The 17,246-nt window shown below is 38.1% G+C and overlaps 1 protein-coding gene across 1 annotated transcript in view; it reads right to left on the reverse strand.

The window, feature by feature from the left end:
* Positions 1-1,022: 1,022 nt before the first annotated feature.
* Positions 1,023-17,246, reverse strand: part of LOC117159187 (uncharacterized) — a 45,982-nt gene continuing 29,758 nt past the window's right edge. The window contains exons 2-10 of the mRNA XM_033338797.2: positions 7,947-8,307; positions 7,414-7,698; positions 7,044-7,317; positions 6,069-6,273; positions 5,747-5,931; positions 5,117-5,312; positions 4,744-4,956; positions 3,909-4,139; positions 1,023-3,829 (exon numbers count right to left, since the gene is read on the reverse strand). Coding sequence (XP_033194688.1) covers positions 3,660-3,829; positions 3,909-4,139; positions 4,744-4,956; positions 5,117-5,312; positions 5,747-5,931; positions 6,069-6,273; positions 7,044-7,317; positions 7,414-7,698; positions 7,947-8,307 — 2,120 coding nt within the window. The 3' untranslated portion in view covers positions 1,023-3,659. The remainder of the gene's footprint in view (positions 3,830-3,908; positions 4,140-4,743; positions 4,957-5,116; positions 5,313-5,746; positions 5,932-6,068; positions 6,274-7,043; positions 7,318-7,413; positions 7,699-7,946; positions 8,308-17,246) is intronic.

Below are 17,246 nucleotides of genomic sequence, written 5' to 3' on the forward strand. Positions count from 1 at the left end.
CGTGTTCTCGTAAGATGGTATTATCAGTAAAAATATGCGACACCGGTTGTTGGGGTGTGTTGCATACCAGTCGTTCATGAATACATCTAGTCACGTAAATACGCACGTACATTATTCGCTTTGTCATACTAAATACCTACTTCATGGGGGACGAATACGATACTGCATTATGGTAAACTGCAGTTAACATATCTAAAATTTCAGATTTATAAATGATAACTAATATATAAATAATAAATAGGTTACGGACATTTATGCAGATTCGTGCTTTTGTAAACCCAAGCACTACTAAATTTTACCTATTAAGTATTGTTATAATGAATATTCTACTTTGGATATTTCATATATTTTTGTTTATTGTCTGCATTCTGTGTATTTTTATATCCTCAAATTTCTCATAAATGCATAAAATTCCGACAAATTTCTGCAGATTTATCTTTAAATAAACGCAAAGAAATGGAATATAAATAGATATTTGTTTCACCTACTAAATACATATTACAATGAACATTCTATTTTCAATATTTTATATATCTTTGTGTACTTTTACGTCTCCAAATTTCCTATAAGTGCATAAAAATCTGCAGTTTTTAATAAACGTCTAATCAAATAAAATTAAACGCCAATAACGAAAAATGTTATTGAAAATGTTTAAATATCAGGTTTAGCCAAGTTACGAACTAATACATTTCGAAACGAGATCTCTTGAATGTTCCTTTCATTGAATGTGACGCCGTTAGTTATTCGGAAGAGATCACATATCCGGGTTAAGCGTGCTGTTCTCCTCTGGCTTAATTGACTGAATCTGAGTACCGCTACTTTTGCAACTTCATTTAACGCGGAACTTGTTAACGTTAACGATAACAGTATTCTAGTTTCATGCATGGTCGTTGTCCTCGGTTTTTAAGAAAGTTAGGTCAGCATCTTATCACGTAGCATAGTGATAAAAGAATGAAATGATCTTTTATAGACCATGCAATGGGATTATGAGATTTTCATCGACAAAAGTATAAAGATAGTCGAGCTTTTAAAAAAAAATTTATTATTAAATGTACATCTTCACTTGATAACGGCATATACGCGAATTACTCGCTTAAATACTACCTGTACAAAAAACACGAAAACTCATCTCTTCATGTGGACAATAACCGCTGAATCTGTCAGAAATTTTCGTTGCATAAATTATTATTAGAAATGTTCGACTTTTTGTAATTTTGTCAGTGAACATTTTGGTTAAACATACAGTACGTTTTTAGTGACACTTTTCTGTACATTCAGTGACAATCTCTGCTAGTTGATCTTATAAAAGAGTATTTGTACGTTATAGATCCACCATCAAAAGTGTATAAATAAGTTAAAAGGGGAAGAAAATTAATTCGTAACAGAAATAACATGCAATATTTCAATATCCTTTGTCAACACGAAACTCGTGTAGAGAAACAAAATTTTTCATAAATAAATAGTGATTGAACGTCTGACTAACGACAGTTCTTCGTTTTCGAAAACTTGCCCTTATCGAACATGTGTCAAAGAACGTTGCCCTGAGAAATTCAAGGCAGGCCAATAAAAATAAATGGTCTCGCAGAAAAAATTCTAAAAACGAAGATTAGCGTACGTGTTTTATCTTTAACAATACCAAAGAGAGTACCTCTGGTTGTTATTTCTTTCCTGTTAGAAAGGTTGAGCTTCTCCACCATAAATTACGTGAAATAAATCACAGGGGTTCCATAGCGGGCCGTGCAACGTCAGAGACACTCTCTTCTACGAAACAAACGTGCTATCATCGCTAAAAAGCGACGTCATAAGATACATATCTGTATAGACGACGTACACCATGTTAATCCGTCAGTGATTAAGTATCGCCACGATCGAGTATTTCGTGTTTTAACGGTTTTGTCGAGTGTATTTAGCGAAGTGAAATAGAAGAATATTATCTACAAAACGGCGAGTATCGTGACGTGGTGCACGTGTGTTTGTCGTGCGCGACTCGCGAGGATGCAGTTAGCACTGAGTCGTGATCGCTCTCAACGGTATCAAGCGTTGTAATTGTGAGTTGCGAGTAGTTGTTTTAACATGAATTCTCTAATATCGTGATAGAATAAAACAAAAAAATAGTAGAAGGAAAAATGGAAGCACCATGAATAAGTGTAGAAATATATAGGTATGTATAAATCAGCGACAGCAAATCTGTCTACGTGCTAATGTTTGCTTATTTAACGATAAAATATCGACTGTCATTCGAAAAATGGTTAAGTACTATAAGAACAAGTATAGCCTGAATATACATTATAGTTGATCGAGTATTGATTCAAGGATTCAATGTTCGCAAATGACCAATGAAATGGTTCGCCCGCTGTGTTAAGCTCAGCGAGGAATCGAACGTGCCCGAGATTAAGTCGAAATTTCATGCTGAGCAAAATAAATAATGAATAGTATCGTAAATCGTTAATTTCTAGAACAAAAAGAGGAAGGCAAGTAACGACGCAGCCTGGTGCGTGTATTTCGTAAAAGGTGAACGGAAATACCGATACATCCGCGGCTACGTCGAGAAATTTCTTCGACATTCCAACCATCTTCTTTGACACTAATTATCTACGAATATTTTTTGTATCTTTTTCTCATTTCTTTTAATTCTCCACATATTAGGTGATACGCTAAAGTTACCTTTCCTCCAGTATGTATATACCCTAACTGCACTACTTGAAATGCTGACAAGGACAAGAACGAAAGCCACATGCGCCAGTTATGGGCACGAATTTTCCTTCCTAACTAAAAAGGCCACTTTAGGAACCTGCACTCGATCCAGCGAAGCGTTTCGTCGCTCGTGTATCGGGCCATTTCGCTCAAGCTAGCGGTCTACGCTCATTCAAATGAAACGGATCGAATATCCTTAAATAGCGTTACTCTAATGATCGCTGATCGATCATCTCATGGTGAAAGGTTTCCACGCCGTGCGCATTGTTTTCGCAAAGATTCCTCCGCGCGCCATTTTATCCCAAACAACTCCCACGTTAATGTCTTGTTAAAATGTAACACAATTATTTCTACATTATGTACACAGTTACAAATGTTAGTAACTTTTCGCGATTTCCTTTCGGCAACCGGCTGAGGATACTCTCGAGTACCGGTGTATAGATCACCGGCGTCGTTCTTTCTTGACACGTTTCTTTCTTGTCACGTAATTGAAATGGGTCGTTGATTCGCATAAAGTGGCAAAGCATCTAGGACATAATAAATATTGGCTGTTGCCAGCGAGTGGATTCGTTACCGTCTTTTGGGAACGATCGCCATTGCGGCAGCAAAAGGGATGTCTGTTGGTGTGCCTGATTAAGAACTCTCTTTCCGCCTGTTCTCCTATCGTTTGATTCATGAACCTCGTATTTTCGAAGACCATGAGTCTCTTTTGCTCTCTTCATTCACTCTGACTCTTTCTCTCTCTCCCTCCCTCTCTCTCTCTTTCTCTCTCATACACTCTTTTGCTCGCTCTGTTCCTCCATTTTTTTTGTTTCTCGCGTAGAGCGTTCTCTGACGAACGACCCAACGAGAGGAAGATTTACGAAATAGATTCGCTACAGCATACTGACTACTTTACAGGAATACGCTAAAAATATCGTGTATGCTTTGGACCGCCTCTAATTTCTCACTTTCCTTAGGATGGATCAGTGAAATGAGTCTAATAACGATGGCGGTGTTATGGGCGGTAGGTGATCTCCGCATCTTGGGAAATTCGGCGGCACTGGTGGAAGATCGGCATGTGTTCCAACGTGTAGAATTAAATTCATTCCGATAAGGATGTGGAATAAGAAGTGACAATGGAACAGCCAGTATCCTGAAAAGGAGAAATGACGTTGAATGATCGCAATGATTTGAATTATAAACGTGTAATCGCGTTGCGCAGTTTCGCTCACCAGGATTGTCTGCGCGGAAGCGGAAAATGACGTAGCCATTGTTTGGAACAGCTATAGTGTCCTTGGCAGGTGGCAAATTGAACTGTCGATTGAGAAGTCCCCTTTTATCGAGATCCAACGCGTGTTTCAGATTGATCTTCTTCACGTTTTTGTCCGGGGAGCGACCGATACCAATTACATTGAAAGCGTAACCGTGTAGGTGGAAAGGATGCGACAGATTGGGTTGCTGAACTGTAGAAAAATTAATCAAACCATAGAATTACTTTCTATATATCCAGATTTGTAAGGGGTATATGCACTTGGAATTTGATTTACAGCAATACAACATCAAAAAGCCACGGTTTTTATTTCTAGAACTTAATATTTCTAGGACTTTATACATCTTTAGAAAATCCCAAGTGTATTCCGTCTTCATCGAACACGAGAGAGTTACGAATGTCTGACCTTACTTATTATTACTCTACGAAATTAACTTCACAAACCGATGGACTAGCTAACGAAATAAAATCCCAGCGAGTTAAGACAATGCTAGTGTGTATATGTATGTATTGTATATGAAGACTACATAAGAGAAACATGGTTAGTCCGCTTTTCTTGATTTTCTAAATTTCACGTTACCTGATTGGTAAAGAAAAGCATCTTAGTATGAAATTGAAGTATTAATAATATATATAAATTTATGAAATTTTATGAAAAATAAGAGAATGATGAAAATATGTAGATAAAATTTAATAAGAGGATATTGCCTTGATAAAATGAAAAATATGACTCATCACGTTTTTGTTCTACGATCTTCATATGCTTCCAAAGTTCTTTTTTTAGAAAAAGATCGTACCTTCATCTACGAGAACCACTTCGACGACCGCGTTGTGCGGGATATCAACCTGATGGGTGCACATGCAGTTAGCGCCGCAGTCAGCAGGCCTGTTGTCACCGTTGCAAAACTGTTCGGGCGGGATATCATCGATTTGCGAAAGCGGAGGCGCCGGCGGAAATGTGAACGAGATTTCATCGACGAGAGAGATTACATGATCTCCGGTCGGGGCGACTGTGAAAAGTACAAACGCGGAATGATAAACGGCTTGGTTTGAATTCCATCTTAATGGATTCGATGGTAATGAATTCTTGCGACAGATCGAAGGAAAAAGAAGCCATCCTTTAAGAAAGGAACCTAGTGCGATTTTGAAATCGTCCGTAAGGCCGCTTACCCAAGAATCGATTATACGTTTGAGGCTGGAAGACTTCTTCTGGCCTGTAGAAGAGGAAGCGGAATGGCAAGAATATTTTCACATCTGGACGTTGTTGAAGAATTCCTTGATCAATTTGACGAGCATTCTTCAGCTGGCTCACGCAAATCGCGTCATCTCGTTGACGATTGCAAATCGCGTCCAGAGGATTCAGTACCTGCAAATAAGTGGTTTGGTAATCAGGAAATATCGAGTCTCTTTATCTACTACTGGTAAGATAGAAAGTTCTTCGATTTCTGTGTTATCTATAGTTGACCGTAGCTGATAAGTATAAACGATACATATAGATCATTGACAGATTAGTTTCTTGCTTTATTTTAAATTTCCTAAGACATATTCTTCATTCCATCAATTGCCTATAGATATTAATGACAAAATTCTAAAAATTATTTTATTTTATTGAATCTTTTTGGATCCTTTCCACCCATAGAAACAAGGCTGTTCCCATTACCTGTCTAGAAGAAGTACTTTATTGCACTAATTTGGTTTGTTTGCTTAATATTTACTTTAGTTAAATTCCTGCAATTAAAGGAACTACTTCTACTCAAAGTATGGCTCTTTATTTAAGGTAATGACATTTGTGACACTTACAACACCTTGCGGAAGACCAAAATCGTAAGTTGGTGCCGTAGTAGTCGGTTGGTAAGGACCACGAGCGTATCGTAGTATGGCTAGCTGTTGAGCACGCGGAATACCGCATTCGCCGAGCGAACGAACTTGAATCCAATACGCGCCAACCGGTTGATCCGCATTTATTACGAAGTCGTATCGTTCGCCTGTAAATCATACAAGTAGATACTTTACTTTCACAACCGTACCTCAATTAAAGTCTAGGAAAATAAAAGCGAATGCGCTTTCCCTCTGATGTCGGAGGGTATAAAAAATCGAGTAATCGAGGTTAGAGGATTTTTACCGGAGAATGAGATGATCGTGTCCACGGTGGCTGGCTGGACTGCTTCTCCGTCGGTTGCGATCACGGTAAGGGAGTGACCTTCGAACGTGATCTGAGATGGACAGACCGATCCAAAGGAATTGATCAGTCGGAAACGATAACGACGGCCGGGAGTTATAGTGAACACCTCCAGGGGTGTATTCGTCATGAAACCGGTGTTGGGATCCTGCGGACAGAAACGGGTTCTAGAATGTCTCACGTCGTTTGTATGGGGCTTCATCAGAGTTTCAGGATTTTTTCAGTCAGTTTACAGACTGAAATATGAGATCATGGGGATGATTGAAAATTTATATGCTGATGGAGGTCGTGTTTTGAGTGACGAGATTTATTAAAATCTAGTAGAGGAATGAGAGATTTTAGATGCGGTGACTATGGTATTCCGTCATTGGGGTGATTGGAAATTTATATGCTAATGAGGTTCCTATTTTGGGCGGCAAGATTTATTAAGATGTAAAAGAGAAGTAAAAGAAAGTAAAGTAAGTAAGTAAGAGGGTATGTGCAGTGGTAAATAATTTTTCTACACAATATAAACATTGAAATATGAAGTCACTAGACTAATTATACATTTATATATTAGTCAAGATCCTATTTTGGGTAAGGAAGTGATCATTAAAAAATATGAGGAGAAGGAAACACAGTATAAAAGATTATGTAGTTATGAATAATTCTTGCGAATAGTTGAGACACTGAAATTGAGACTGATGAAATAAGATTCACCAAAATGATGGAAAATTTATACGTGAATAAGGTTCCAATTCTGGGTGAAGAAATTTTTATTAGGATGTCCAGACAATTAGAAACAGACTCAGAGAGGAAGGAAAAGTGAACGAAGTAAGGACATATATGATTACGACTTAATTTATAGGTATCGTAGATATTTTTCAAAGATGGAAAAACAAGACATAACATAACGAGGATAAATTTGACGATTTGTACCCTGAATTGCCCTTTCCCGTTGATCAATACGCTTTCAGGCGCTTGACCGGTGTTAACTGCAAGACGACCAGGGAAACGCTCGGCCGCGTTCTCGTGGAACCAGTCGCTAAGGAGGACAACGTGGGTAGTGAGATCGTAGTCGTAAAGGTTGCTGTTAGGGTCTTTGCTTGGTGGTTGACGTATTACGATACTTCCGTAGAGACCGTCTATTTTCTGTAATCCTGTGTGAGCATGCCAGAAATGCGTACCTTCGTTCCCAGCTAACCATTGGTATCTATGTGTACACAAGCACGTGATAAATGTATGAAAAGAAAAGCGAAATGTTTGGAAAGAAAAACGAAATGAAGAAACAAAATTGGTTTATAGTTACCTGAATGTGCTACCCTCTTGAATAGGACATTGCGTTACAAACGGTACGCCATCGTAATATTGGCTTCCTCTTTGCCATACACCGTGCCAGTGAATGGTAACTTCCATACCTTCGATGTGATTTTCCACGTCAATCACGACTTTGTCACCCTGACAGACTTGAATGCTTGGTCCCGGAACCATTCTATTCGCTGTTAAAATACCTCGTTCCACGCCATCTGCTAAAACGCACTGGCAGTCGCTCCAAACGACGTTAGTTGCGTTGGGAGTGCAAATTTGGCATGCCCTATAAATTATGAAAAAATATTAAAATTGCATAAATTTGAGTTTGGAAATTCAAATGTCTCAATTTGAAGTTTGAGTGTCTAATAGACTAAAAATTTGAAAGTGAATTAAAAAGTTTGAGAATTTAAATGCAGATTTGTTTCTTTATTATTCTCATCTCTGTTTTCCTATCGCAGCTAAGATGTTAAGAAAGAATTTTATATTCATGAATTTTGTTCTTGGCTGAAGATTCTGAAAGATGATACTCACGCTCCAAGTACAGTATAGTACTCAAGAGTGAAGTGATAGTAGCATATCCTCGGAGGTTCATTTTCGCGACAAGCTCTGGCACACTCGTCCGGCGAGGAAAGCGCCGGATTTCGTCGTAATTCAGCCGTGGCGCGTTCGCTATAGTCAAGGGGTCTTGTCCTTGGTGGCCTGACAGTCACCCCCCGACTACCAAGATTGTCGATTCCACCGAAACCACTTCTAAATACGTTACCGGTCGGATGGGTCTGCACCAAGCCATGACTCGAGGGGAAAAAGTCGGCGCTATCATCGGTAAAGATATTGCCTGTCTTAATAGTTGGAGTCCAGAAAGAAGATGCTGGCGTCTGATCGGCGATCACATCTGTAATTAGTCGTTTAAAATTAAAAAATGTAAATTTTAGAATTTGAATTTGAAAGTTAAAATATCTGAATTTAAATTAACATTTAATTCGCTATATCTAATAAATTACATAAATGGTACGATTAAAACAACAGTGTCCTATTTAATTTAAAATTAAGAAAACTGGTTTTACAGGATATGACCAAAGGTGATTTAAAGGTTTCGAATAAACGTAGAACTCAACACGAAGAGAGAAGCTGCCAGCAAGAAGACTAAGAAAACGATCGACAGGTAAACTGGAAGGTGCTTTTCTTCGAGGTTTTCGCGATATAATAACGCGCAGGTGAAAAGTATTGTAGCAGAACGAGTATAAGATACAATACAGCAGATGTAGATAATTAACAGCGGGTAAACGATACAATCTATTGCTATTTATAACAGGTAAATACACGTTTCAACGCTACAGCATTCCATAACTATAACAGTTACGACGATGGTGATGCGACATACTATACACGTGCAATACGGCGCCTAATATTGTTTCAACGCTACCATTATGACGATAGATGAAACAAGCGTAGCACGAAGAAAGCAACGAGACTTGCAAAAAATTCGAAAGGTTCTCTTGTATCGTTTCACGTGGTACGTGTAAAAGTTACTCCTCGATTTATAAGGAAAAATAGCCCCGATTAAAACGCGCTACCGGCTCCTAATGCACATTCACAGTCCTAAAAACGATCATTTATCTCGGGCGTGCTTGTCGGTTCAATGCTACAAAAGTATGCGAGAGAAGGCGATTTACGAGAGAAATTGTTCTTGGGTACAGACGCAAACTCTCGCGAGTCAAGGTAGACGTTATCGTTGAATTATCTTTATCTTGACCCTCGACGAAGATAGCGAATAGATGATTTTGTTGTGTAACTAATAAGCCCGTCCTCGTTGCTTCGATCGTGACAAACGTTGAGAAAGAAAACAATTTACCGTCCCCGAAATTGCATTATTAGTCAATAGGATAATTACTAGCAGGTACAAAGAACGATTAACACATTAATTATAACGGCTACAGGTCGAGTTATAACCACGAGGTGTGCGGCCCAGGATGAGAGTAACGCGCGAGCGAACCACGATTAATTTGATGGTCACATTAGCAGCACGCCTCGTGCTATATTTTCCCTTTAATTATCGCGACGCTCGAGTGACTTTCGCGAGCGGTTTTCACAACATAGATGCCACGGCCCGCGGCCACTCGGATACCCAATTATAGAACACCGTATTCGTAATTTATTTTTCTGTTATTATCTCGGATTTCGTTTCAATACCTCAAGCAATTCTGATTTTATTTCGATTGCATTACTTGTTGGTTTCTATGAAATATTCATGGGAAAATCAGTTTCCTTTTGCAAAATTTTTGTTAACGTTTGTAACATTGTTTTTCCTGGTTCTTTTACAAAAGGAAACTCAATCTTGAGCAATTTTTTCGCGTATAATCCGTTGCTGTCTGAAATCGAAATGAACAGAATTCTAACGGAGATAATTTGGAACTTCTATGAATATCATAGTTTCGGTTAAAAATCATTGCCGAGCTAGACAGTGCTTTACAAACCGGTTTTGCCACGTGAAAAAAATCGTGAGCACGAGGACATTAAAAAAGGATCTGAAGGAATTTCGGATTGCGTAGCACTCGCCGCGGCTTCAAAGCTCTCGTAGAATGTTGATCTAGGGTAACGTTCGATGAATAAAAATCACGCGGTACACTTGCCTCACCGTATTTGTTCATTGCTGCGGTAAAACCGTTGATGTCGCGTGGGACTTCCAATGAAACTGGAAAATCTGGTGTTACTCATGTAACGAGTGTACAATACTTTATTGTGAAGAATGACATTGATGGAAAGTAGAGAAAGTTAAATATTCATCGATAAAACAGCGTCGATTAAGTATACGTACAATATACATCGATTGAACACTGGAAAAATTCGAAAGTTCGATATACATTCATACGTACTTATTTTATCTGACAAGGAAGAAATTCTTTATTCTTAGAACTGTATCAAATACTGTTTCTCTAAGAGATAAATAGTTTCCTACTATTTGTCATTAAAAAAATTATCATGTCATCTCATAAGTAATCGTCAAAACATGTCTTAGTTCTCAGATGTTTTAATCGATCTGTATTAAGATCATATGAATTTTCTATGAAAAAATGTTACGTTTTATTTCAAAACGTCTTCCGCTGTTTAAGACTCATAAGCAATATCAAAACCGTGTGGCGTAATAGTGTAATTAATAAATTTCTCAGTAGAAGCGTTTTCCTATTTCTTAATAATGACCTTCATTGTGTAAAACTTAGAACTGGTACGAGAAACGTTATAACCTAATAGACTAATTAATCAAATTCTCCATGCACGATTGACACTATTATTTACCTGTACCTTTCTATGGGAACAAGACTGAGCAACGAATTGACACAAGAACTGTTTTTGGATATTTAACGATCCTACGCAACTATTCTTAAAGGTTTATAGTATTGTAATTCAGCGTTCTATCCGGTCGCACGCCAGGCGGTCGGCCTCGTCCGCAACTGGCATAGGCGTGCATTATTTACGACCCTACACCGAACAGACATCGTGACGTAAAAATTCTTTGCGGATGAATTATGCCGCTCGCTTGGTATGCGAATTTTTTTCCCAGACAGCCGCGGTACATCTACAAAGCTTTGAACTTCGCGTATAAGCTTGAAAGCTACCATTTGTCTAAACTGTACCATAGCTTTCGTGGTGAACACGATGGCAACCACGCTCTTTGAATATTCCACGAAGAAGACAGAAAATAATGCAGCGGAAAGAAGTACGGAACTACACTATCTCGATTATTTTTCTCAATACGTTAAGTAAGCGTGACTATGAAAACTGTTGTTACCGAACGAACCATCTTCCACAAATCGAGAAGGCAAACATAAATTTGAACGTAAATTATCATCCATTAGGCCACACTACGAACTTCGTGTTATTTTGATCATTTCCCGCATCTAGATACATTCACGCCTGACATTTCTTCGAAAGTATATGCAAATCGCTGTTCGATCAATCCGTTTTGCAACGTTTCCGCGTAAAAGTTCGCAGCGATGCGATTGCTGGAGAAATTTCTCTGAAGGATCACGATTTCTTCTTCTTTCTAATGCTTCTAAGCTATTTGAATTGATGGATTCTGTCGATGAAAAAATTGAAATTTATAATATATATACATATATAATGTTCGATAATTATTGCATTCCACGGGGTTTTCTTGAGCTTCGTTCGCGCTAACAGCAAATTATTTGTTACCGATTGGTACTAAACGAATGGTTGATAAAACAAAGCACGATTCGCTTGAAAAGGAATTCTGTCGCAACGGCATTTTAGTAATCGATACTTGGACTCGCAATGAGTTCTCGTTAATGAAAAAAAAGGTCTATAAAATAGATAAGAGCATAAGTGAAGCTGGTTTTTCGCTCTTCTACAATTCCCGTAGCAATTTCGTAAACCATTCGATTACCTAACTGAGTAGGTAAGAAAAGAATGTAGATTAAAATTTACTGTTGTTAGAGGGTCGGTAAAACTCTCAATTTCAGCACAGTCCAATGTAGAAAGTTTTGCATTTGTTCTCTGATTTATCATTCGTCCGGAAGAACACGATTTGTCACATTGTTGCGCAGCTGGGAAGCCATTAGCAACAAGATAATGGGACGAAAAACGTGAAACACGAAATTAACAGGATCTGCGATAACTTGTCAGATTACGATATCCTCGGATAACTTACAAGCTACGAATCTCCAGGTAATCGTCGAAATATTGTAATTTCGCGAAATATCGTTTTATATCTAATGCCACGAGATTATCGCCCGAGCATTGTGTGACTACTGTTCTGTGCTAAAGGCGATGTAAACTCGGTAAAGACAAATAATATACGAGGACGTTTACAAGTGGTAAGAATAGAAAGCGTGAATAAATTCACGCATTTAATGATTTCTGTGATTCGGATTTTGAAATACGTGAAAACTGGTCCTGCGTGAAGGCACGGGATGCGTTAAGAAAACGTCAAAGTCACCTGCGCTACGCCGTGTTTCAATTGGTCTTTAAACGACTTGCACTTATCGTTAGAAACGGTCGAACAAATTTGTCAAAACAACATTGTGGCTGCGATGCCGCCCTGACGGCAGACTTTCACTGTATTTCGCACGCCACCTGTAATGACGGATCTCCAGTTCGATGTGTCATCATCTGACGTCTCGTGGATTGTATTCTATTACGCAATTTTCATAGGTTTATGTAAGATGGAACTCGTAAGGAAACGCGGTTTACATAATATACCAGCCGCATGTCTATGGTCGAACTCGCAGACCGGGGTTAGAGAGTCCACCTACGTCGGCTGACTAGAAACCCTGTCACGCGAATGCCTTTTATGATGACACGGCGATAAAGCAATGGTCGTGACAGTCCAGTTTGTACGTCATGGGAGGAAAGAACAATACGAATGTGTAATGTGTCCAGCAATTCCTTTAGTCCTTCGTTGGGAAAATGCTAGTTTTGTTGTTAGTCAAGGTAAGAGTACGGTCACGGAAGGGAAGATGGACCGTTGTGAAAGAAAGATAGAACTGAGTCAAATGAAATGACGAAAGAAACGATGTTTTGGAAGGGTTTTAGGTCACTTGTAGTGGCTAAAAAGGTATTGGCGCACTATTGTATTTATTATGACATTTAATATATTAATTAATAAGGCCAAAGTGAATGAAGTTTCGTATGATTTGATAGTTCTTTCGTGTAGCGATAATAATTTGATACTATGAAAATTAAATGTAAAACCTGGTACAAAAAGGCTTGCTTAAAAAATAAGGATACGTTTGTGTGAAAACTGGATTGATGGAGAAATTGTTAATAATTTATTTTAAGACTCCTTCACATTAGTTTGAAGTAACTCGATTTGAAATTTATGTTTATAAAAGTCAAATGATTTGGCTAATGAAAACCAGGATATTAAAATTTGAAAGAATAATTTCAGTTTAGTAAATAACAGATTTACATTAATAAAGTAATTTAACTGGTCTGAACAAGGCTTAGAAAATGGTAATCTGGACAGATCATGAGAGATATTCAAATTCGTAATTTGCCTCTACAAGACATGAATTGAGGCGTTCCGTACATAAATGAACACGTCGGTTGTCAAGCTGACGCGAATCAACGAATTGGAAGCAATTAAAGAGATTTAAAATTAAGACATCTTTCGAAGGATTGGTGTGAACAAGCGGTATTCGATTAAGGTTAACAAGGGTTAAGAAGTAAATAAATTAAACTGAGGTTTGAACGCCGAATTTCGATCAGAGCAGCCGAGAAATTAACAAGAAAGCCGTGCTTCGAAATGTGTTTTCTTAAATCTTTCACTTTCATTTCTTTTATCGAACATGTCAGGTTAATAACGTGCACAATGAAGTATATTTCACACCTGTGCTGTCTTATTAACCTCTATTTAAGGAGTAGTTAATTTGATATACGTCAAAACCTTCCACGTCGCCTTAACATCTTAATTTAGAAAATCTTTCCAGTTACGCCATACTTATGCTGTAATTCATCGGTTATACAATGCCGTCTTCCACGTTTCATTACATTAACGACGAGTTTCACGATTACTGTACGATGTAATAAGCCAATTGATCGACTCCATTGAAACTAATAGTTTGATTAATGGATTGATGAAAAATGAGATAAATATTCAGAGGAATTGAAATGGAAAAAAATTTTACGAAAGAAAAATTCCTTTCATTTATATGAATTAATAATAGTACGTTCTTTTAATTGTAGATACTTGCGAATGTAGGATTTCTAGTTTACCATTACCATAAAATTACCAGTTGAAAACGTGTTAATTTCATCGTTTTCACGTAGATTTCATGATACGAAACTCTCGAGTAGTATACGTTGCTTTTAAACTGTTGTAATTTGCGCGTGCTCTTTGTTCTGATTCAGTATTCTTATAGGCGATCGATCCGTTTCACACGCTCGAAAGGATAGTTCAAAACAACAGGACGTCGAACTGGGACAAAGGAAATAAAACGGGACCATTGGCAACGCTTAAATGTCAAGCCTTCGACTTCGATCGTGTCACGAGTCAAAGTTTGTCCTTTCCTTTGGTATGCGATTGAACTTTGGCGTCGTACTTGAATAAACAGGGGAACGTTGATGCGCGCAAAACGAACTGTTCGGTGTCTAACCTTTAATTAAATTATCGGACGGATGGTCGTTCGTTCCATACTGCTCGGGTAGATCTAACGAGACATTAAACTGTTCTTTCGAGATTTATAGTGAATGTTATATAGTTTCACGTCGTTAAATTATTTTATTAATATTAAACGTTACATTATTTGTAATTATAATATTATTGTACATTATACATTATATACATTTATATGAACTACATTTATTTGACTAAAGCTTTAATTAATGCCTGATAAAATGAACTGCTGCCTGTCGAATCCAGTTATCTGAATGTGAACAATTATATAAACTAGTTGCTTCCCGACAAGTTTATATAAATGGAGTTCTACTATAAATATAATATTGCAAACAATAAAAATAGAAAAGTAAAATTAAAATAAAAAAATTTACAGACAGATCTGACTACCTTTATCAAGCGCAGTTTATTCACGGTGTTTATTAATAATTGTGATAAATGTAAGTATCGCAACGTGCAACGGTCGTTCGATAATATATCGTATTCGCGGCTAGATTTGCAAGCGCGTAAGGAAGTGAGAGCAGAATTTAGCGTGTTGCGTGAGGATATTACGTATCGTTAATGATCGCGATAATTATTTCCCGCACAGTTAGATGATTGAATTATTGTTCCTGTTGTGTAATCTACCAATATTTTTTATTTCTTTGTAAATAAAACGTTAATGAAATGCTCTCAGATGCTTTTTTCTAACACGATTATTTTGAACCGCAGAATAATCGACGAAGAAGTGACTAACTGTGCATAAGATTCGTTTCGTAGGCGGACCGTTATTCGGCGATATTCGCATGATATTTGTAGTCACGAGACTACATAGTTACAAAGGCTCATCGCTCTAAAGTTCAAACAAAAGGTAAAGTTCAAACAAAGTGAGATCATAACGGAATGCTATTGATTCGAGGCTTAATGTTGCGCCTTGATCGTAGTTTCGCGTCCTCGTTCTTACTGTCGACGATCGAGTAATCAAAATGTCAGACTGTTTATATTACACAAAGACACTTTCGTGTCTTGACATTGTAAAAAATTACCTCACTATCCTTCGAGACTATTAGATAATAACGATCATCTATTATTATAATACACCGTTCCATTATTGGAATGAAATTATTCCAACTATTGAACCATCGATTACTCGCCCGATTGTTCCATATACCTTGACCCGTTTACATTTCGACGTTTTTATATTTGTTCACGAATAGATCAAACAATCATGTCCAACTATTTCCTCGATATCTATAGATGGAAACAGATTAAAAACTCTATCCTAATTATCACGCTGCAAAAAGCTACTGCATTTATCTCATTAACATTCCTTGCTCTTTTCCAAGCAATGCCCTTCGAGAACTCAACTAACGATACTTTTTACCAGCACAATAAATAAAGAAATAAGAATATCGTATATATATTCCAGTGCCCGTGAATGTCATAGATATTAGCATGAAAAAGAGGAGATTAAAGGATGCTGTGTATAGCTTGAAATACAAGCTAAGATAGAAAGCGTGATGATCCGCGAATGAACTTGGCCTTGTCCTTGTCCTCGTCTCATCTTACGGAACACGCTCGACAAGCGTTCCTCGAGTTGTGCAAAAGCTAGGTATTGTGCAAACGGCAGGAGAGCGTCAGAAGGTGAAGGGAAGGTTCAGCGAGTGTTGCATCGCGTTCGTTCGTAACGTCGGCGCCGCATAAACACCGTTTCGATTGCGCTAATGAATGTAATAACAGTTCACTCCGAACGAAAGCTTTCTAGTCATCGGAATTACGTCTACATAGATTGCCGTGTACAATTGAACGCGGCCGTCTTTTATGTCTCACTTTTCTCTTGCTTTCATCAAACCTATCATCTGCATGATTTATGCGTCAACGTGATTGTTGTTTCGCGCGGCACCATTGCGTGGCGTTGGTTTAATAAAAGCCACCGTTTCTTGTCCGAGGTTATTAAGTCGTTTTGTTCATTTGCTTCCTAACGTTTGACGCGAGATGAATGGCCTTCGTCATCTATCATCTGTTTTTTATGCTTTTGTTTGTCAAGGCGTCGCCTGCAGATCGCTCCAAAGCAAACAACTCTTGATAGTTGTATATTTCAAACAAGATATATTTCAAACATTTTCAAAATAAGATTGCAGATATTTTAACGAGGCGTATAACTGGCCATTTCTGGGATCCGTTTCCGCGTGTTTATACGACGTGCCGTTTCCCGGAGAGACGTCCCCTCTGTGATCAAACGTACACGGGTTTAAACGATTTCGTTTTGTACACCGGCGATAAATTCACCGTATAAACGAGGCAATCGCAGCCTGGTCAAATTAATGACTCGGTGGAGCGGCTGACGCAAGTGAAAGGCTTACGATCTCAGGCGATGAGACACCGGAAGTACGCGTGCACGAGCTCGCCATGAAATTTCACGGCCGATTCTATCATTAAAATCGCCCTACTAACGTCCAATGCTTCGCTTTCCTTGATTCCCCACAGGTATTATACTCAGACCGGCAGCTCACAGAGACGAAACAAAATGTGTATGTACTTTCGTTGAGAAATGTTCCGTGAAATTATAGCTCCTCCCACGTGTCCGATTACTTCTGTAATGGGTGACGTATATTTTTGTTCGTATTTTCTCATTCTCAATCATTTCACGTGGAGATTGGTTCAAAACGATCAAAACGGTTCTACACTTTCTAGTGGATGGAAATTGATCCTGTACATTG

This window comes from Bombus vancouverensis, chromosome 10, assembly GCF_051014615.1.
Source record: "Bombus vancouverensis nearcticus chromosome 10, iyBomVanc1_principal, whole genome shotgun sequence".
NCBI lineage: Eukaryota > Metazoa > Arthropoda > Insecta > Hymenoptera > Apidae > Bombus > Bombus vancouverensis.